At 44.0% G+C, this 22,630-nt stretch overlaps 1 protein-coding gene across 2 annotated transcripts in view; it reads right to left on the bottom strand.

The window, feature by feature from the left end:
* Positions 1–18,680: 18,680 nt before the first annotated feature.
* The window catches only part of LOC113117028 (ALK tyrosine kinase receptor), a 374,362-nt gene continuing 370,412 nt past the window's right edge, over positions 18,681–22,630 (bottom strand). For both annotated transcript variants that reach the window (XM_026285385.1, XM_026285386.1), the window contains exons 26-29: positions 22,002–22,103; positions 21,693–21,827; positions 20,264–20,354; positions 18,681–19,931 (exon numbers count right to left, since the gene is read on the bottom strand). In XM_026285385.1, coding sequence (XP_026141170.1) covers positions 18,975–19,931; positions 20,264–20,354; positions 21,693–21,827; positions 22,002–22,103 — 1,285 coding nt within the window. In that variant the 3' untranslated portion in view covers positions 18,681–18,974. The remainder of the gene's footprint in view (positions 19,932–20,263; positions 20,355–21,692; positions 21,828–22,001; positions 22,104–22,630) is intronic.

Here is a 22,630-nt window from a genome sequence, read left to right as displayed (position 1 = left end):
TTTTATTTATTTATTTTTATTCACCCATACATGTCAGGATTTCATTCATACTACACACATTCATATACACTATTTAAATGTATATACAGCGACTAGTTTTTTTTTTTTTTTTTCTTCATTTAATGTAGAACCTATACTCAGTATGCAATTTTGGCCACAAAAAGTGTGACTTATTATATGAAGTCAGTTCCCATCAAGTTTACATAATATGATGTGAAGATCTGATGCATTTTGGAAATGTTCTAACTAAAGAAGTAATCAATTATAGAAAATAAGTTAGCAGTTTGTTGACTCATGAGTCATCATGTTTTCGATACTCTTTGTGCACTTACATAAACACAAATATTGTTAAATTATTATACAGAAATTCATATTCCGCTTAATAATCACTTAATCAAGTAGAAGGTCAACCCTCCCCCTTTTTCTCCTCCTCATCCTTTTCAGGACAAGAACTATCCATTAACCTTGCATGATGCAATCAGTTTCAAGCTACAAGCTGTTTATATGGAAACGGCATGACGTCACAATCACAACCAGTCAGAAAGCATGATTTTAAATTAATGACATTTCACAATTGGCTGTGCTGCCCAATATGATGCTGAAGAAATAAAAACTAGGCTTTTCTCAAAATTTGTAATTACTTGACATGGTTAGTAAAATATTAGCGGTACTATGGGTAGCCATCTGCTCCATGTTTACTCGATATCATAAATTCAAGGGAACGCTCGGTCCCTTGGACTGTCATATTTATGGAAACAGTTTGAGATGATTTGTGACATGCTGAATTAGTAATCCATTTGAAAATGGGTGGACCGTGGCCATGAAAGGACCCACATGTTCAGCGAGAAAGCTAAAGTATCCTATGATTTTCACATTGGCTTACATGTTAAATAGGTCTAATTTATGAGAGGGACATATTCCCAAGACTTTAGATAGAGTGGATCAATGGATCCCTGCCGTTTGTGCCAGATTCTGATCCTGCCATCTGCATGTCAAAGCAGAAATTAAGATTCATCAGACCACTTGTCAATGTTCAATTATTCAGTGTGGTGGTTCTGTGACCTTGTCTGATAGGAGAAAACTCTATCACTATGTCCTGCTGCTCAAGCCCATCAGCTTTAAAGTCTGGCATACCGCACTGTCAAAGATGACCTTCTTCACCTCAAGAGTTGTAAATAGTTTATTTTGTTTATTTGTGATCTTTCTGCTGTATCAGATTGAATAGACAAGGTCAATTTCATCAAAGCCAAATCTTATGGTCCAACAAAAATCCCACTTGCAGTTTACAATTATGTGCAAGATTTAGTGTTTCTACAGAATACATGAAGGGGAAAAAAATTATACACACACACACACACACACACACACACACACACACACACACACACACACACACATATATATATATATATATATATATATATATTTTTTTTTTTTTTTTTTCAACAATCAGTATTAATACAATATTAGAATGATTTAGTATCTGATCACATTTAATAAACATGGAAAATAATACAATTCTAAATACATTTCTGTTTACAAAAAAAACAGTAAGCTGAATAAATAGACCCTTTTCAAAGAATATGATACAAAAAAAAATATTATTTCAATATTAATCATTTAAATAAATATTAACTGAAATTTTTCTCTTCTGAATCTCTCTCTCTCTCTCTCTCTCTCTCTCTGTATGTTTGGGCGTTTGTTGAGTGGAGTGAATGTGTGGTCTTTTATGTGCCCGCTGCTGCTTTAAAATATATTTTTCTGTGTTTTTTTTTTGTTTGTTTTTTGTTTGTTTGTTGTGAAATTAACAGAGAAGCTTAACTGAACGCCTGCTTAAAACAGTCCTTCTCACTTGGAAGCATGGTGACTCAAGGAGTTAAGTTTCTCGATTCACTCACGCAGCACTATGGTGTGAAGGTGGTGGCTGCGGGGAGTGTGGAGGAGTGTAGTGTAGGGGTCAGTGATGTAGTGGGTCATGAATGTGTGTTAGCAGCATCCAAAATGAATAACTAAATTTTTCTGTTCTTAAATACAGTAGAGAAAGCGAATGAAGTTGTTAGAAAGGGAATAAACATGCGTGATTTATTTACTCCAGTACTACCTCTTTCTTCTCCCGCTAAAAAGTCACCATTTCAAAAGTTCCCTCTCTTTATTAAAGATGAGATGTTGATGAAGGAATTGTCAAATTTTGGCTAACTGATTGCTCCCATAAAAAAAGATCGCTATAGGATGTAAATAAGAGTTAGTGAAACATGTAGTGTATTTCAGGCGTTTCATGTATATTATTCTGAATGGAAATAGAACTGATCTTAACGTAAATTTTAAATTTAAAGTGGATGATTTTTCACACTTTTTTTGTAACTAGACACAATGAGATGTCTTGATTGCAGAAAGTCTGGTCATTTGATTAGTTGGTGCCCGGAAAACGTCTTGGTTACGTATGTAACCCTCGTTCCCTGAAGGAGGGAACGGAGACGTTACGAATGGGATCTCGCCCGAGAGCCCAATCACCTTCGAGTAGTACAAAACGAGCCAATGGTACACAAGTACCTTGGTCTGCGGAATTTGCATCGTGAGCTCCGCCCCGCCGAGCGGGTATATAAGGAGCAACGCGAGCAACTCGCATTCAAGTCTTCGCTGAGGAGCCGAGCCAGTGACCCGGCCGTTCAGCGGAGCAGCGATGTGGCAAGGGGACGTAACGTCTTCGTTCCCTCCTTCAGGGAACGAGGGTTACATATGTAACCAAGACGTTCCCTTTCAGTCGGTCACGTTCGACGTTACGAATGGGGTCCCTTACAAAACGCCACATAGCTGTCTTCCAGCGACCCGTGTGAGTGATAGCACCCTGTCGTGAGGCCAGCACGAGTGAGGGCCTATACAGCTCGCACAGAATACGCTGGGTAGCATATTCCAGCTGGACATATGCTAGCAGGCTGCCTGCCCGTGGGAGGACTTACAGAAGCAGGTATCTACCAAGGTGGTGATACATAAGAACTCTGAGGTACCAGCCCGCAGGGTGGAATTTTCAACGACAGAGCTGGCAAGGGCTTGCCAAGGGAAAGACACATGCTGCGGAGAGACTTACTGTGGACATACACACGTGGGATTACCCAGAAGGGGAATGACGACACATGGAGGCACCTAGTTCCACACATGGCTGACCAAAGGGCATGTACGCAAGTGTTGGACATCAACAGTGCTGGAGGAACCCAGGGTTCTGACTGAGGAACTCACCTGAGGGGAATAGCGCACGCATCCAGTCCGCGGAGTGGAATGGCGAAGCAAGCGGATTGACACCGAGCAGGTCCTTACTGGCCCGAAGGGGCGAGTATCCGGGAGGACACGGGCTCTACACGGAGATTATAAAATCTTGCGAATGTGTTAGGTGTCGCCCAGCCCGCAGCTCTACAGATGTCTGCTAGCGAGGCGCCATGCGCCAGCGCCCAGGAGGAAGCTACGCTCCTAGTTGAGTGAGCTCTCACCCCTAGGGGGCATGGCAGGTCTCGAGCCTGATAAGCCAGGACAATAGCATCCACTATCCAGTGGGATAACTTCTGCTTGGAGACAGCCTTTCCCTTCTGCTGGCCTCCGTAACAGACAAAGAGCTGGTCTGAGGTCCTAAGGCACCGAGTTCTGTCCACGTAGGTGCGGAGCGCACGTACTGGACAGAGCAGCGCCAGGGCTGGGTCTGCCTCCTCCAGGGGCAGCGCTTGCAAGTTCACCACCTGATCCCTAAAAGGAGTGGTGGGAACTTTGGGCACGTACCCAGGCCGGGGTCTCAAGATAACGTGAGAGTTAGCCGGCCCGAATTCCAGGCACGCTTCGTCAACTGAAAATGCCTGCAGGTCCCCGACCCTCTTCACCGAAGCCAAAGCCGTCAGGAGCGCAGTTTTCAAAGATAAAAACTTTAGCTCTACTGAGAGCAAGGGTTCGAAGGGAGCTCTCTGCAATGCTGATAGAACCACAGCGAGGTCCCAAGAGGGGACTTGCTGAGGGCGAGGCGGATTGAGCCTCCTTGCTCCTCTCAGGAACCTGATGATCAGATCGTGCCTTCCAAGAGACTTACCTTCAACAGGGTCATGGTGAGCCGAAATGGCAGCCACATAGACCTTGAGGGTGGAAGGAGACAGCCTTCGTTCCAACCCCTCCTGAAGAAAGGAAAGCACTGACCCAATCGGGCACTTCCAGGGGTCCTCACGCCGTGAAGAACACCAAGTGACGAAGAGGTTCCACTTCAAAGCATAGGCATGTCTGGTGGACACGGCTCTAGCTGAAGTGATGGTAGCTACCACCTGTGGTGGCAAGGTACCTAAACCTTCCGTGACCCGTCCAGAACCCACACATGTAGGTTCCATAGATCGGGACGTGGGTGCCAGAGGGTGCCCCGTCTCTGAGAAAGAAAGTCCCTGCTCAGAGGAATTGGCCAGGGAGGGGCTGTCGCGAGGAGTACAAGTTCGGGGATCCAGGTCCGGCCGGGCCAAAAAGGCGCAACCATGAGGACCTGCTCCCCGTCCTCCCTGATCTTGCACAACATCTGTGCAAGAAGGCTCACTGGGGGAAACGCATACTTGCGCAGGCCCAGCGGCCAGCTGTGTGCCAGGGCGTCCGTGCCGAGGGTGCCCTCGGTCAGGGAGTAAAACAACTGGCAGTTGGAATTTTCTGGAGAGGCAAACAGGTCTACCTGGGCGTCTCCGAAGTGTTCCCAAATCAGCTGAACTGACTGGGGGTGGAGTCTCCATTCCCCGGGGCGAGACTGCTGTCGTGAGAGCTCGTCGGCTGCACGATTGAGCCTGCCTGGAATGTGAATGGCACGAAGCGACCTCAGATGCTTGTGACTCCACAGGAGGAGATGGCGAGCGAGTTGCGACATGCGGCGGGAGCGTAGACCACCCTGATGGTTGATGTACGCTACGGTCGCAGTGTTGTCCGTACGGACCAGAATGTGCTTGCCCTTCAGCAGGGCCCTGAAGCGGTGCAGAGCAAGACGTACTGCTAGCAACTCGAGGTAATTGACATGCCACTGAAGTCGGGGTCCTGGCCAGGAGCCTGACGCAGCATGCCCATTGTACATGGCACCCCAGCCCGTGGCAGAGGCATCTGTTGACACAACAACATGCCTGGACACCGGTTCTAGGGGCACGCCGGCCCGTAGAAACGAGGGGTCCAACCACGGGGTGAAGTATCGACGGCAGGCCGGAGTGATGGTCACTCGGAGCGTGCCCCGTTGCCATGCCCATCTCGGGACTCGGTCGTGAAGCCAGTGCTGAAGCGGTCTCATATGGAGTAGCCCGAGCGGTATGACTGCCGCCGCGGATGCCATATGCCCCAGGAGCCTCTGAAACAGTTTCAGTGGAACCGCTCTCTTGCCCTCGAATTGTCTCAGGCAACTCAGCAGTGACTGCGCGCGCTCATTTGTAAGCTGCGCGAACATGGCGACTGAGTCTATTTCCATACCGAGAAAAGAGATCCTCTGCACAGGGGAGAGTTTGCTCTTTTCCCAGTTGACCTGAAGACCCAGTCGGGCGAGGTGTCTGAGCACCAGATCCCTGTGCTCGCACAACCGCTCTCGAGAGTGAGCTAGGATCAGCCAGTCGTCGAGGTAGTTGAGGATACGGACACCCTGTTCCCTGAGAGGAGCCAGGGCCCCCTCCGCAACCTTCATAAAGACGCGGGGAGAGAGGGCCAACCCGAATGGGAGAACCTTGTACTGATATGCCTGCCCCTCGAAAGCAAACCGAAGAAACGGTCTGTGTCGAGGAAGAATGGAGACATGAAAGTACGCGTCCTTCAGGTCGATCGCTGCAAACCAATCCATCGGACGAATGCATTCGAAAATGCGCTTGGGCGTTAGCATCTTGAACGGGAGTCTGTGCAGAGCTCGGTTCAAGGCACGCAGGTCCAGGATTGGCCATATCCCACCTGTCTTCTTGGGTACTATGAAGTAAGGGCTGTAAAAGCCGGACTTCATGTCGGCTGGAGGGACCGGCTCTATCGCGCCCTTTGCCAGCAGGGTCGCGACCTCCGCGCGCATGACAGGGGCATCTTTGCCCACCATCATCGCGTGGACACCCCGAAACCTGGGGGGACGCCGGGCGAACTGAATCGCGTAGCCGAGCCTGAGCGTCCGGATGAGCCAGCGGGAAGGCCTGGGGAGCTCTAGCCAGGCTCCCAGGAACCGAACCAGCAGGGTCAAGGGGACTACAGGCGTACCCACAGTGGGGCAGCGTGGTGGAGCAGACAGCCCCGGCATGGGAGGCATAGCGTCCCTTAGCGGGGGCGGAGTGCGGGCACTCGTCTGACTCCAAGTGGCAAAGAGGGCATGAGAAGGCGAAGCGTTCTTGAGCCGTCTTTGCATGGAAATTGGCAAGGGGAGAGGGGAACGAGAGCGGCGAGGAAGCACGTCGCCAGCTGTCATTCGTGGCCTCTTGGGACCCGGAGGTAGAGGAAACAGCTCTTTTAGTGAAGATTTGGGTACCACTGGCCGCAGGGCCAGTGGCGGAACAAAAGGAAAACGAGAACAAAAGGAAAACGGGGGAAGGAGTGGTCCTGCTACCATCTCCTGATGAGCTGACGTCTCCAACTCCAGGTCGCCCGTCTCAGGAACGCCGCTTGGCCTGGCGTTTGGCAGGTTTAGGGGCAGAGACGGGTTGCGCCGCCCTTCTGCGGCCATCTCCTCGCTGCGGCCGGGGTGAAGGCTGCTGCTGTGGCCGAGCGGGAGTGGAGGAGGCCGCAGGGGGGCGCCCTCGGCGACGAGCAGGCTGAGGTTGCGCCGGCGGCGGGGTGGAAGCAGCAGAGGGCCGCCGGGGCAGGATGTGTCTGAAGGCCTTAGACTGCTTCTGGGCGGCAGAGAACTGCTGGGCAAAGCTCTCTACCGCGTCGGTAGAGAGCCTATGGCCAGGTTCAGCCATAGGTGGCGCTCCTGGACCACCAAAGTGGACATCACCTGACCCAAGGAGCGCGCAGTGACCTTCGTCGCCCGGAGAGCGAGGTCGGTTGCAGTGCGCGCCTCCTGCAAAACCCCTGGGTCAGCACTGCCCTCGTGCAGCTGCCGGAGCAGCTTGGCCTGATAGACCTGCAGAGAGGCCATGGCATGCAGGGCAGAAGCGGCCTGGCCCGCAGCTCTGTAAGCCTTGGCCACAAGCGTGGATGAGAACTTACAGGCTTTGGAGGGCAGCTTGGGACCACCACGCCAAGCGGAGGCGCTCTGTGGACTGGAGGATTCCACTCAAGCCCGATGCTCTCCGCTGCCCGGGAAAGCACTTCCGTCAGCTCGGGATCAGACTCGGACAACGCTGGCACTCCCGAGGGAGGCAACGCAGCCGAACCCTCATCTCCCGAGGACTCAAGCCCGCCTTGTGATGCAGCGATCGACATACGGTCCTCTTCGCGAGCCCCGAATGAGATGTCAGGAGCCTGAGAGGGTCCAGCAAACTCATCCGGGAACTCAACCGGCTGCGGCGTATGTGAGGGGGGTGTGGCCCGAGGAGGTTCGCTCGTCGGGGAAGCCCACACGGTAACCCTCAGATCACCCTGGCCACCAGCCGAAGTAGCTCTCTTACGAGAAGAAGAGCTAGAACGGGGTGTGGCAGAGGGGACTCTATACCTTTTAAGGTAATCGAGTCTCGATCTCAACGCCGAGATGGTCATGTCCCCGCAATGAGAACATAAGCCATCCACGAACGCAGTCTCAGCGTGCTGGAAGCCCAGACACGTGACACAGCGATCGTGACCGTCACGAGGAGCGATATATCGACCGCACCCAGAAACACACGGGCGAAATGACATCTTTAAAAAGACGCAAATCGGCCCGTATCTCTTTTGTGAGAGAAATTTGTCTCTTTTAGAGGTGTTGAAGCGCTCAGGGGAACGCGGGAGCTGTCGCAGGAAACCCAGACGAACCGCTGAATCGCGCCGTCACACCAACACCAGCTCTTGCTTGTAAACACTCCGGTGATTGCAGCAAGCGATGTGCTCGGCTCCGAAGCGAAAGCTTGAATGCGAGTTGCTCGCGTTGCTCCTTATATACCCGCTCTGCGGGGCGGAGCTCGCGATGCAAATTCCGCAGACCAAGGTACTTGTGTACCATTGGCTCGTTTTGTACCTCTCGAAGGTGATGGGGCTCTCGGGCGAGATCCCATTCGTAACGTCGAACGTGACCGACTGAAAGGGAACAGCGCTCATCACAGTGGGCAGAATGATGGTGAAAAAGGTAACGCTGAGCAGAATGAAGACGAAGAAGTTGCAAGTACTTCAAATGCACCGAATTCTAGTGGTCCAAAGTAGTGTCTGTAGAAAAAATGATGAATCTGAGCTAACTAGACAAAGCATTGAATTTAATGAAGGAAACGCAAAAAAATCCAAAATTGTGATCTGTGAGAGTGTTGAAAGCAACAGTATTGATTGTGGAGAAGCTCTTGGTAACATACAAATGAGGTTAAGCCAGTTTTCTGATAATGAGTCACAAGTGGAGAGTGTAATTCAAAATGAGGACACATTAATGGATATGGATAAGGGAGTTTTTAAAACACCTCTGAAGAAGAAAAAAAATGACAAGAGCATGATTCTGAAACAGGCTAGAAAGAACCAAGAAGAGAATAAAGTGGACAATGAAAGCAGTGAGAGTGAGTGATCTGATTCCAGTGGCTCCATTAGTTCTCAGTCCAATTGGCCATGTCTTAAATATGGAGTGGATCAGATCAAACAATTCTTTAAGGTGACCAAAAATATGAGAGGAGTGAAAATTTATGAATATTTTCCAGATCTCAGAAGACTTCTGGAAAATATTAAGTGTTTAATGAGTGAAGGAAGATTTACAGATAAAGAAGTATATCATTTAAACAAAAAATCATCACAAAAATTAAACTCCAATTGAATAATGATGATGAAATGGAGTAGTATTTATGCCCTCATTGGATGTTTTGCTCTCTTTGCTGTAGTTTCTTTTTCATTTTTATTTATGAGTGACATCCGCATTGCATCTTTAAATGTGAATGGGGCTAGAGATTGCAGAAAGAGAGCTCAGATATATGAAGTAGCGAAAGAGAATAAAATTGATGTCCTGTTTTTACAGGAGACACATAGTGACGTGAAAATTGCTGTTGAATGGGCTAAAGAATGGAGCGTTCTTTCTTTTCTAAGCCACAATACTTCACTCAGTGGAGGAGTTGCAGTTATGTTTAACAACAATTTTTGCTCCCTCATCTTGTTCATTAGAGGAGATTGTGAAAGGTAGATTCTTATAGATAAAAGCTAAATTTGAGGAGCATGTTTTTGTTTATATTTGTGTATATGCACCAACCTCACAGTTAGAAAGAATGTTGTTTTTAGATCAGCTGAATACAGTAATAGAAACGTCATAATGAAGAATGTTTGATTGTGGCAGGAGATTTTAATTGTGTCAAAAGAAATATAGATAGGAATCATTTAAAACCACATATGGCTTCACTCCGAAAACTGATACAAATGATAGAAGGGAATGAGCTTGGTGACGTATGGAGAAATTTTAATCATGATGTTAAACAATACACATGGATGAATGTTCGTGAAAATGTGTTGACAGTGGCATGATTAGATAGATTTTATATTTTGTAAGTGGCTCAATTTTTCCTGTTGGTTTCTCTCATAGTTTGGTTGTGTGTAGAATGATTGTTAGTTCTGTTAAAATAAGTAGTTCTTATTGGCATTTTAATGTGACGTTGTCAGATTTACAGTTTAAAGATGTTTTTAGGTTTTATTAGGAGTCTTTTAGAGAACAAAGATAAAAAAAAAAAAAACCTCTTTACAGGAATGGTGCGACATTGGGAAAGTAAATATTAGGAAACTGTCAACAATATTCTCTAAATCTCACAATTATTATTATTATTTAGTTTTTTTTTTTTTTACTCAGTATATAAATAAGTTAGAAGAGGAAATTATTGAAATTCAAGTTTTAATAAAAAAAAAAAAGGAAATCGACACCATTTAGATTTCCTTTTTATGAAAAGATCAGCCTTGTCTGAATTCTATAAAAGAAAGGCACAAAGGGCATTTGTCAGATCATGTTTCCAGGATGTAGAGCAGGTGGATGTTCCATCAAAGTTCAGATTAGAAAAAAAAGAATGGTCAAAGACGGTATATTAAGAATTTAAGGTCTGAAGCTGGGGTTCTGTTGTCAGACCCAGTCGAAATGAGAAAAAGAGCAGTAACATTTTATAAAAATCTTTATAGTTCTGATAATAGGATAGATCAAGAGGTTGATGTTTTTTTCTTTGAAGTTCTGTCAAAATTATCAGAAAGTGCCAATGCAAAACTTAGTGAAGATATTACTTTATTTGAACTGTATGAAGCTCTCCAGAGTACGCAAAACGGGAAAGTTCCAGGGATAGATTGGATTCCTTTTGAATTCTATAAAGCATCCTGGGGCATTATAGGAGAAGACTTGCTTGCAGTTTTTAGTGATAGTTTGGTCGGTGGTTATTTACCACTTAGTAGTCGGAGAGCAGTTCTTACACTCCTCCCAGAGAATGGAGATTTGTGTGGTATTAAAAATTGGAGATCAGTGTCCTTAATGTTCTAAAGTGTGCCTGGAAGATCTATATTTGAAAAAAAAAAAATTATATATATATATATATATATATATATATATATATATATATATATATATATATATATATATATATATATATAATTTGAAAAATAAAACAAAAAATGATTTGGTGGATTTTTCAAAGATTTGTGGTGTTAATTTTGACTTGATTTCCATTGATCAAGAAAAGGCATTTGACCGTGTAGAGCATGATTATTTATGGAAGACTCAAGATGCCTTTGGTTTTAATTAGTTTTTTAAAGGTTATATTAAAGTATTATATAATGACATTGAGAGTGTGTTGAAATTTAATGGTGGCTTGTGTTTTCTTTTTTAAAATTCAGCATGGAGTGAGGCAAGGTTGTTCATTATCAGGTATGCTCTATACTTTGGCAATAGAACCACTTTTGCAAAGGTTGAGAAGGGTATTGAAAGGCCTCACATTGATGAACTGTGAAAGTACTTTTGTTTCTATCAGCTCATGCTGATGATGTTGTTGGAATTGTAAAAGAGCAAAATGATGTGAAACTTTTAATGACAACTTTGGATGATTTTGAAATGGTATCAGCTGCAAAAGTGAATTGGTCAAAAAGTGAATCTGTTTTGGTGGGAGAGTGGATAACAGTGTCCACCAGAATCCCTGGTGGTTTGACATGGAAAAAAGATGGGTTAAACTATTTGGGAATTTATTTTGTCTTTTCAGTTAAAAAAAAAATTGGGAGGGGATGATTGAAAAAATAAAGGGTCCATTGGATAAATGGAAGTGGATTAAGAAAATATTGGGTAGCACTTTATTTTACAGTCCTGTTCCTCATGTACATACTATGTACTTAATATAGTAATTACAATAACTATTTAATAACTAGGTACTAACCCTGAACCTACCCCTAAACCTAACCCTACCCCATGTAGTTACCTTGTATTACCAGAACTTTCTTAGATAAATACACGGTGAGTACACTCTAAGTACATGTTAGTACACGTACTGTAAAATAAAGTGCAAACAAATATTGTCCTATAGCGGTCTAACCCTTATTATTAATAACCTTGTTGCTTCTCTTTGGCATCGACTGACTTGTGTTGACCCACCACCACTTTTTTTTTAGCTAAGATACAATCAGTGTTGATAGGCTTCTTCTGGGATAAGATGCGCTGGGTGATTCATAACATCTTGTACTTACCAAAGGAAGAAGGTGGTCAAGGACTTGTGCATCTACAAAGTAGTACAGCAACAGTTTGTGTAGAATTTATACAACGTTTCCTGACAGGCCCAGAGTCTGTAAGTTGGAGACCAGTGGCAATTGCTACTTAAAAAAAAAAAAAAAAAAAAAAAAAAAAAACCTTCTGCAGGTCTAACTCTGGACAAATCCTTATTTTTATTGAATCCAAAAACTTTAAATGCGGATAAATGTAATTTGTTTTATCTGAATCTTTTTAAAGTATGGAGCCTTCTTAAACTCCAAAGGATAAGCAATCCCACATCGTTGTATTGGCTTTTGGAAGCGCCATTGCTTTATGGTGCAAGACTGGACATTACTAAAACATCAATTTCACTGACAAAAGCCTTTGTAAAGGCTGAAGTGGTGACTTTTTGTCAATTAACGAGTCTGGCAGGACAATATTTTATTGAAGTGGGTGCGGTGGCAACACAATTGGGGTTTAGATCCACTCGAGTGATTGAAAAAAGTATTACGAAAGATACAGACTATCCTTACAGTGGAAAAGACATGGCGAGGGAGAAATTACTCTCAATGATAAAGATATTTTTCCAAAGTTGATGGTTTCACATAATTTAGAGGAGGAAGGTGGAATTTTTCTTGATTTTTCTTCTTTTTTTTTTTTGGGGGGGGGGGGGGGGGGGGGGATTTGTGCGCAGCTTCAAGTCAATCGAACGAACGAACAAACATGTGCGCATATTTGCATCACTTTGATCGTTCCCTCTAGATCTCACCTTCTCACACACAGCCCTATGATTGGTCGATTATGTACAATACCTGCATGTTATTGGTCAAACTGCTCTGGATGTTTTAGGCATTATTAAAATCCTTGCTGGGACGTGTCCTGTATGAACATATGGTCACCCTACATCAGTCCTATGTTCAGGGTTTGTAGGGATGCTGGAGCCTATAACAGCTAAGGCAGGGAAATGCAGGACATTGCCAGTTCATCACAGGGTTAACACAGATACACACTCACATTTAAATTAGGGGCCATTTTAGAGAAGGTCCTTAGTACAGAGGTCTCCAACCCTGCAGAGTTCAGCTCGAATCCCAATAAAACACACCTGAACGAGCTAATCAAGGTGTTTAGAGTTACTTGATAATTACAGACAGGTGTTTGGGAACTGATGTATGCAGGATGGTAGCTCTCCAGGATCAGGGTTGAAGATCTCTGCTTATGGTAGGTTTTAAGGACAACTTTGTGTACCACTTATGCTGTTTGTCTTTGTATTCTGGGGAACACCAGAGCACCCAGAAGAAACTTCAACATGGGGAGGATATGCAAACTCCACACATTAAGGCCTCCAAGCTTAGCAGGAATTCAAATCAAGGTACTGTATAAGGTAACAGTGCTACCAGCTGAGTCAGAATGGAAAGTGAATAAAACCTTAAAGACACTGTGAAAGGTGGCTATGCAAAGAAGTCCAACACCACAGTGAGTCAAGTAGATAGCTCTGACATCAATAGCCAGTCAGATCACTGAAAAAGGAGGCTGTCAGTTCACAAGAACCTTCTACTCAGGATGGATTAAGAGGTTATTTCTGAAAACAAAGAGTCGAAAGCTAAGAGCTCTGAAAGAAGAAAAGTTTGAGGAGTTTGCAAAAAGTAACTAGACATGACATCATGTATAAAAGCAAACTTTCCCAAGGCTTTTCCATCTGCATGTTACAGATAGTCAGTACCTTCTACACCAACTTCTGAAACTTTCAAGGCATTGACTATGCAAAAATGTAAACATCCAAATCTTTTTTCCAGAGACTAAGACATATTGTGAATATGACGTGCATTTGCCTATATGATTTTCTAAATTGTCTGCTCCTGGAAAGCTACGAGGTCAGCTCCAACCCCAATCAAACACACCTGAACCAGTCAACAACAACAACCACCTATGGTTGAGGGGGTTATGGGCATTTAATATTAATAATAAAATTCTAGGTAGAGCAAAGATCCTAGAAGAGCTGAATTGGTTGCAGTCCACTTTTAGTATTTGGCGACTTCAACATTTATCTGGGCAAGCCTTATGCTACAGACTTAATTCACTCCTTGCTGCATTTGATCTCAAATGCCTTAGCACTTCAAGCATGCACAAATCAGGCAACCAACTTGACTTAATTTACACATGCAAATTGTATTGCAGATAACATTTTGGTAGAATCCCAACATAATCCCTGACCATTTCTTTCCATTTAAACAATATTTTGCTAACTGTGTGCCACCAACACCATATACTGGTTACTATTAGACAAAACCTACTGTCCATCTCCCTCCCATCTTTCCTTTGTAGTATTGTCCTCTCTTTTATATTTCTCTGCTGAAGTCCATACAGCCAAATCTTCATATTCCCACAACAAGATTAACAATGCTTTAGACATGCCACACCCACTGTGGCAGAAGTATCGAAATTTCTCTCCAGCCATCCTACAACATGCCCGTCTAGACCCAATCACACCTTCTCCAAGCAATCTCTCCTGCACTCTTACCAGCACTAACACACATCATCACATCTTTCCTCACAGGCACCTTCCCCACTGCACTCAGGCAGACTCGGGTAACCCCACTGCTCAAAAAACTTACATTAAACACTTCACTTATATATAGCTACAGACCTGTCTCTCTCCTTCCACTCATAGTGAAACCGCTCAAATGAGTTGTTTTCAACCAGGTATCATTGTTCCCTTTCAGTCTGTCACATTCTATGTTACATCAGAAAGAGACTGATGAATGGTGATCTCGCCCAAGAGCCCAATAACCTACGAGTGGTAACAAAACGAGCCAATGGTACACAGAGTACCTCGGTCTCCAGAATTTGCTTCGCGAGCTCCGCCCCACTGTGCGGGTTTATAAGGAGCAGCGCGAGCAACTTACACTAAAGCGTTCGCTTCGGAGCCAACACATCATTTGCTGCTTTCACCGGAGTGTTTACAAATGAGTCAGCTGGTGTTGGTAGGACGGCCCAATTCAGTGTTTAGTCTGGGTTTCCTGCATTCAGTTCCCGTTTTCCCCTGAGTGCTTCAGCACTACTGAAATAGCTTTTTCCATTTCTAAAAGAGTAAACGGGTTGAGTTTGCGTCTTTTTAAAGATGTAATTTCGCCCATGTGTCTCTGGGTGTGGTCGATATATGGCTCCTTGTGACGGCCACGATCGCTGTGTCTTTCAGTGGATGACACATGTTCTCATTGCGGGGACATGACCATCTCTGCGTTAAGATCGAGACTCGATTACCTTAAAAAACATAGAGTCCCCTCTGCCACACCCAGTTATAGCTCCTCTTCTCGTAAGAGGGCTACTTCAGCTGGTGGCCAGGGTGATCTGAGGGTTACTGTGTGGGCTTCCCCGATGAGCCAGCCTCCTCGTGCCACACCCCCCTCACAAATGCCGCAGCCAATTAAGTTTCCGGATGAGTTTGCTGGACCCTCTCATGCTCTTGAGGGCTTGAGTGGAATCCTCCACCCTGTCCCGAGCACTCAAGGCTGGATGATTGGTTCCTCTTGCTGATCGCCAGCACCCCCCGCTGGTTCCTTTCTTTCCGGAAGTGCCCCAGGAAGTGCTCCTTTGACTGCCTGAAATCGTTCTGGTTCTTCCTCTGCAATCACTGCCTTTGATGGCAGAGCGGCCAAGGGGTCCGTTGGGATTCCCCCAGTGTCTGTTGTGATGCAACTCTGTCCTCAGAGCCCCTTCCAAATGGCGTGGTGGTCCCAAGCTTCCCTCCAAGGCCTGTAAGTTCTCATTCATGCTGCTTCTGCCCTAAACACCATGGCCACCTTTCAGGTCTACCAGGCCAAGGTGCTCAAAGAGCTGCACGGTGGCAGTGCTGACCCTGGGGTTTTGCAGGAGACGCGCACTTCTAACGACCTCGCTCTCCGGGCGACGAAGGTTACTACGCGCTCCTTGGATCAGGTGATGTCCACTTTGGTGGTCCAGGAGTGCCACCTATGGCTAAACCTGGCAGACATGATGGGAGTCCGATCGGACTCAGCTCCTCAACTTCCCGGTCTCTGAGCCTGGCCTCTTCAGCGACGTGGTGGAGAATTTTGCCCAGGAGTTCTCTGCCGCCGAGAAGCAGTCTGAGGCCATCAAACACATCCTGCCCCGGTGACCTGTTGCTGCCTCCACACTACCGCCGGCGCAGCCACCTCAGCCTACTAGTCGCCAAGGGCGCCCCCCTGCGGTCTCCTCCACTCCTGCTCGGCCACAGCAGCAGCCTTCACCGCTGAAGGACAAGCACGTTCTGGTCCATACAGACAACAATGCGACTGTAGCGTATATCAACCATCAGGGTGGTCTATGCTCCCGCCGCATCTTGCAACTTGCTCGCCATCTCTTCTTGTGGAGTCAGAAGCATCTGAGGTCGCTTTGTGCCATTCACATCCCGGGCAGGCTCAATCGTGCAGCCGACGAGCTCTCATGGCAGCAGTCTCGCCCCGGGGTATGGAGACTTCACCCCCAGTCGTTTCAGCCGATTTGGGAATGCTTCGGAGATGCTCAGGTAGACCTGTTTGCCTCTCCAGAAAATCCACACTGCCAGTTGTTCAATTAAGTAAAATTTAAAGAACCAAAGACTTAAACTACTTAAGTCTGTGTGCATTGAATTTATTTAACACACAAGTTTAATACACAAACTGAAATAAATTAACTTTTCCCTGACATTCTAATTTACTGGGAAGCACCTGTAATGTTTTTTAACAGTTACGTCTTGAAATGATGCCTTCTAAAATTAATGAAACGGCTTAGCCTTGATCACAACTAGTGTCTTAATATGTCATACTTCAAATCACCCGATACCATATATTTATTTTTCTTGACCAAAATAGACTGATTTTTATTTAATTTTTTTTTTCTGTAAATGATGCTACCTAATTATTTATCACTTTATGCCAAAAGTCATGACTTCGACTCAAAACCGTTTCAGCTTGTCAACATTGTCTTCTGTGAGATACTTCTGATTATTAATTTATTTATTTATTTGTATACACATGTTGTGTTTTGAGAGCAATGCCAAACTTATTAAATAGTGATTTATTAAGTTCTCAGATCTCATCATTGAATGTCAAATTACAGAGATTAACAGATACATGATACAATAAGGTTTTACAACATTTTTACAAGTGTGGTCATTTTGTCATTGCAATAAGCAAAATAAATAAAATAAACCATAATAGCAATAACAAAATAAAAAAAAAACATTTTTCTTCTTCTACATGCAATAACACTCAGATTCATGAATCTTCCAAAAACCTTATCAGACATCTTCAAACCTCAGCTGTGAACCGAACATGTAATTTTTGTCAACATATTTATCTTTCAAAAAAATGTAGCATTTTATATTTAAATATACCATTTATGGTAAACAGTGTAGAATCAATGCTAACAAAGTGTCTATGACACTGTAAATTATATTATAAAGAGGGATATAAATGTCAAATATTTTAAACACATTTCAGTTAATATTCTGTAATGATATTAATATAGAACTTTATATGACTGTTAAAAATAAAGACAAAATTCTCATTAAATTTAAATTAAAATAAAGATAAAACAATTTCTTTCTTTTTTTTCACAATGAGACCACTATTTAACAAAAAAATAGTGTAAAAAAATCGCCAAAAGATATTCCTTTGTAAAACCCTCACTATCAAAGACACTACAGGAGTTCTTTCTGATAGTATAAAAAGACCATTCAACATTTGCTTTTGAAATAGCAGCTTGATAGAACTAAACAGTAAGCAATAGGACTAAAACAATTAAAGAAACAGGAACCAAGAGAGCATGAAACACTATTATTATGTGCAAACTGGTGTAAGGCTCTTATTTACACAGATTTTTTTTTTCTTTGTCAATGCTAATGCCAAATTGAAAACTAATGGAATGATGGATATTAAAATAAAATGCTGAAATGTATTATTATGCAGCCAAAGCTAAAGTTTCATACAACACAAAGCCCTTTCACATGACTCATCAACATTTTCTAATGCATTGAACTCTTAAAGTCTACAGCGTCATACTGGTCTTGTGTTGTGTGCAAGACAGACTTTTTTCTGATGCTGAGTGTCGAAACAATTTTAAAGCCACTTTCTGCTGGCATTTCAAAATGCAGTTCATGGTTACTGAACTATTTGCAAGATATATCATTATGTGGGTGGTTTAGGCATACTAGATACATCAAGTACAGCAAAATTCCAAAGGCTGTTCCATACTAAAAGAACATCACTTGATGTTTTGGTAGGCTGATGCTCCAACCAATCTTCATAACTTAACCAACAAAACCTCATTAGCTAAGCAACTTTACCAGAAATACCTTGCTGTTTAATAATCTTCGCCAGCTAAGATGTGCTGGTGAACCGCTTGGTTATGCTGGCTTTGCAGATCCAAAACAGGTTCACAGCATCCCCTTAAAAAAGCTTGACCATTGACTAGTTTTTGTAATATTTCAAAGCAACTGACGGGGTTTAAATGAATAAATGTTGTTTAAATGGTATTTTCATGGTTTAAATCCCTTAGACGAGTCCTGTGAAAGAGCCTTCATTCAATAGTCACTGACCAGTTTGCTACATGTTTCAGTTCCAACACCATAGCAACAGGTTATCTGATCACCAAAAGCCATAAACACTCATAATTTTCACATACATGAGCCATTAGAGTTTTCTGTTATTCATGTTGTTTGATGATGCATGAAAACAGCTGCGTTTAAAAGCCAACCAAGTCCAAGAATGAACAAACGATCCATAATGAATGGGGGCAGTTTGCTTTCTGAAGCACACCCATTAATAATTTACATGACCTCCAAATAATAAATTAACAAATGAATAAATAAACAAGCAGGCAAGCAAACATCAACAAACCCGTTTAATTTTTTTTCTCCCCCATTATGGAAAAATATCACTGATATAATTTAGTCTTTTTTTTTTTTTTTTTTTTTTTACAGAATTAGTCCTTGTGAGGGCTTAATCAGTTTATTTTTGTCTCTCAATTGTGGCTTTCAGAAACTCAACAGTCTTGTTATCTTATCCAAGGGACAATCGTTCTCTTTCAGTGAAATGTAATTTCTCTGAGTGTCCAGCGCAGAACCTTTCTGGTCCCAGTCTCATGGCTGAAAAGCACAAAGATAAAGCACAAAGGGGCTTGCCAAAGGTGGACATAAATGGAAAGTACAGTGTTTTTCAAAGTGGGCACTGATAGAGAACGTGCACGGTTACAGCACAGTGGCATTGTGCCCTTCCATTTTCGGCAGTCTGGAGTCCTGCACTGTACCCATGGTGACCAAAAGCGGGCGGCTGTCCTCAGGGCCACTGGCCCGAGCTATAGTGATGGGCCTCTGCTGGCCAGGATGAGGCGGAGGAGGCTGGGGCCCTGCCATGGGCTCCATGGGCAAGCCCTGCTCCTGGTAGCCATACCCGATATTCCCACATGGGAAGCGCCGTAGTCTGTAGAGTGGAACCGGTGCTAGGCTGGCCGAATCTAGAAGTAAAGGGGTCGGGGCAGGTGGGGGAGGAGGGGGCAAAAGTGGTCGACACAGGCCTTGTTGTTGTTGCTGCTGCTGCTGTTGGCGTTGGAGCTGCTGTTGGTACTGCTGCTGTTTGTGCTGTTGCTGCAGGCCCAGAGCTTCAGCTACTGTCACAGTCCGGCCTGCTTGTTCCTGCCCTTCACCTGGGATCCGTGGGCCGCTTGTCTGCCTTTGTGCCTGGGCCTGCTGTCTCTTCTGTTGCTGCTGCAGAAACCACGAGCCATAGGTGGGGTTCCACAGGTTGGTGGGCTTCCCATTACGGCTTTCCTTCTCCGACGGGTGGGCCTGCATGAAGCCTAAATTCACATGCCCTCCATCTTGGGTGGTCAAGGGAGTTGCAGAGGAAGGTTTGGCAGCTGGTATGGGGGCAGTGACTACTTGGGGTTGGTGGTGGGGATGGGGTTGAGGCTGAGATTGGGGAGCGGATGAGAGTTTGCTCTCACAGGAGTGGCTGGCCATGAGAACAGCCTCCCCATCTCTCTTAGGTTGATCAGAGTGGGCAGAAGATGTAGCTTCCTCTGTGCCCTGAGGGGTTACAAGCAAGGAGGGGGCCGATGGGTCATCAGGACGCATGGGAACCCTTTCCTCTTCCTCAGGGATGGGGCCGTACTCGACAGGCAAAGGCACATTCACCACATCTGGGTCCTGGGGTAATTGGAAAATCTGTTAGTTATCAGAGCAGTTACAAAATAAAATAATAGTAAATCCTAACATAATAATGAATTAGATTAAAAACACTTAAAAGATAGTATTGTACCTTATTTGAAATAAAATATTTTACACAAATTATATAAATGAGTTAAGCTGATTAAACAGAAGAATATTGTCTGATGTGCACGGCTGTTTTCTGCATGCTTTGGCAAATTCCCTGTGCACAGTATACATAATTCATATTGCAGTACTGAAATGTGAAAATGCAGCTTCTGACAAATCTACTGTTGCCCAGAATGAACAGACAAGGTTATAAGATGTAGTACCTGCAGACAATAGTCAATCCTTTCCAGAATAGTTGAGAAGTTTGGTCTGTCTTCTGGTTGATGCTGCCAACTCTGTGTCATTATCCGGTACCTATTTTACAAACAAAATATTTGTTTTCATTTCAATAAGCAGCTCTGCAAGATCGTCCCCAGGTTAGATTAGGAACTTAATTACATCAAAACTTCAGAAGTTTGATTATAATTATTTGAAGACTTTATTTTAAGAGACAGAATACATATAACAGTGGAATAGTTAAGGGGGGGGGGGGGGTGAAATGCTCGTTTTCATCCTTCATAAATCCAAAAAGTCTTTAGTTCTATTATATTCATAAGAGAAAGATAGTCTGTACCGATTTTTCCTGGAAAAACACGACCGGCTGGAGGCGTGACGTGTGGGCGGAGCTAAAGAATCACGAGCGCGAATAGGCTTTTGCATTGAGAGCATGTGGAAGCTGTGACATTACCGTGAGGGAAAACCCATCATCCAAAACAAACCATGGCTTACAGTCAGATTCAGCCATTTATTTATGATCCAGAATCAGATCCAGAGGCTGAAACTGAACGAGAGCAGCAGCAGCAACGACTCGCTCCGAGCGGGGCTCAAACCTGAGTCTCTGGCATGGGAGGGGACTCACTAACAAGGAGGGAGAGATATTTGAAGCAGTTTTACTCACCGCCTGCGGTTCCAACACACGATCGTGACCCTTTTTCCTTGGGATTGCATCATCCTTAAGAAATAAACGATACGCAAATCCGTCGTCAAACTGGGCCTTGTGAACAAGCATCTTCGAAATGCAGGGAACAAACAAAAACACTTGCACAACTCCGTTGATGCTCTGTAAAAATAAACTCCATCCACTGGTCCCTTAATGCTGTTTTTTTTTGGTAATCTGTGCAGGGTTGTCTTTCCCTGGCAACCAAAAACACACTTCTTTTGTGACTTTTCGCGAGGCTCTCTCGCTCTGATCAGTGAATCGCTCTGATCAGTGAAATGTCTGTGCTGCTCAGCCTTGCTATACGGGAGCGCGCGCTCTTCCGGCAGAAGTGCCCTCAGGACCCATATAAGGAAATTCCACTCCATCTAACGTCACACAGAGCCATACTCGAAAAAAACTTTCCGAAACTTGTGACAAACCGGAAGGAGTATTTTGGGAACAAAAATACGCATTCAAACGTACAACTTAATTTTTGAAACTTTGTCCATGTTTAGCATGGGAATCCAACTCTTTAACAGTGTAAAAAAACTCAGTATGCATGAAATAGCATTTCACCCCCCCTTTAATGAGGACTGAAAAAATGAGAATCAAAATTGACATTGACAAAAATCTTGACATTTAGAATAAACATTATCGCTGGCCAACAATCTGTTTCTGTTATATGGAAGTGCTGTGGAAATATTTTGCATATTTAAATTTAAGAGTCCACTCACACTGGCCCGGGGCAGTTCTTAGGTGGGTCCATCCGGCCTCCATTAGTAACAAACTCCAACACCTCTTGGTTACTTCGGCTGGGGTATGGCATATACCCCAGAGAGAAGATCTCCCACAGCAGTACACCAAATGACCTGAAAAGCAAGTCGAAAGGAGAGAAAGTCAAGAGTAGAGTGGAGAAATGAAAGCATAGTAATTATGGAAAGAATAGTATTAGAGTGTGAAAAAAACAGTGGGGTTGCAATAGCATGTGACAGAACTTGAAGCAAATTAATCTCTTAAATATGTAATTATATTACAGCGCTCACCATGTATCAGTTTTTGAGGTAAAGATTCCCTCCATAAAGGCCTCGGGAGGCATCCATTTGACTGGCAGCATAGCTCGGCCTCCTTTCCGGTAATAGCTGGCTCTGTGTAAAAAAAACACATGCCCAGAAAAAAAGAAGAGACATTATGAATGCCAACAGTAGACAGCAGCAGAGTATAGTGACTTATTAACTCTAGTCACAGATCAGAGAGTGAAAAACACTGGAAAATGAAAGTAGCAAGAATTATGTAAAGACACAAACGGGGAAACTCAGTCCATGTACGACGTATGCAAGAATGGAAAGATAGCTATTTTTCATAGGTGATTCATGTTCTATTAAGCCTTAACTTGATCCTTGATAACTAAATTAGTCACTAAATGAACATTGTGATTAATTGCATGCATGTGGCTTGGCTTTGTGTTAAAAGAAGTAGAAGTATTATAAAATAATAACTACTCATTTAAAATAGGAGTCTATTGCTAGAATAACTTAATTATTCTTTCCCGCCAGGTTAGAATTAAAGAGACAAGTTTACTTAAATGGTTTATAGAAAGTGACTGACCTAGTTCATTTGAGATGCATTACTTAATCTGCATGGTTTACTCATTATATAAAACATTCAGATGTTC

The sequence above is a fragment of the Carassius auratus genome, chromosome 17 (assembly GCF_003368295.1).
Source record: "Carassius auratus strain Wakin chromosome 17, ASM336829v1, whole genome shotgun sequence".
Taxonomy (NCBI): domain Eukaryota; kingdom Metazoa; phylum Chordata; class Actinopteri; order Cypriniformes; family Cyprinidae; genus Carassius; species Carassius auratus.
This window is presented reverse-complemented; position numbering and strand designations above follow the sequence as displayed.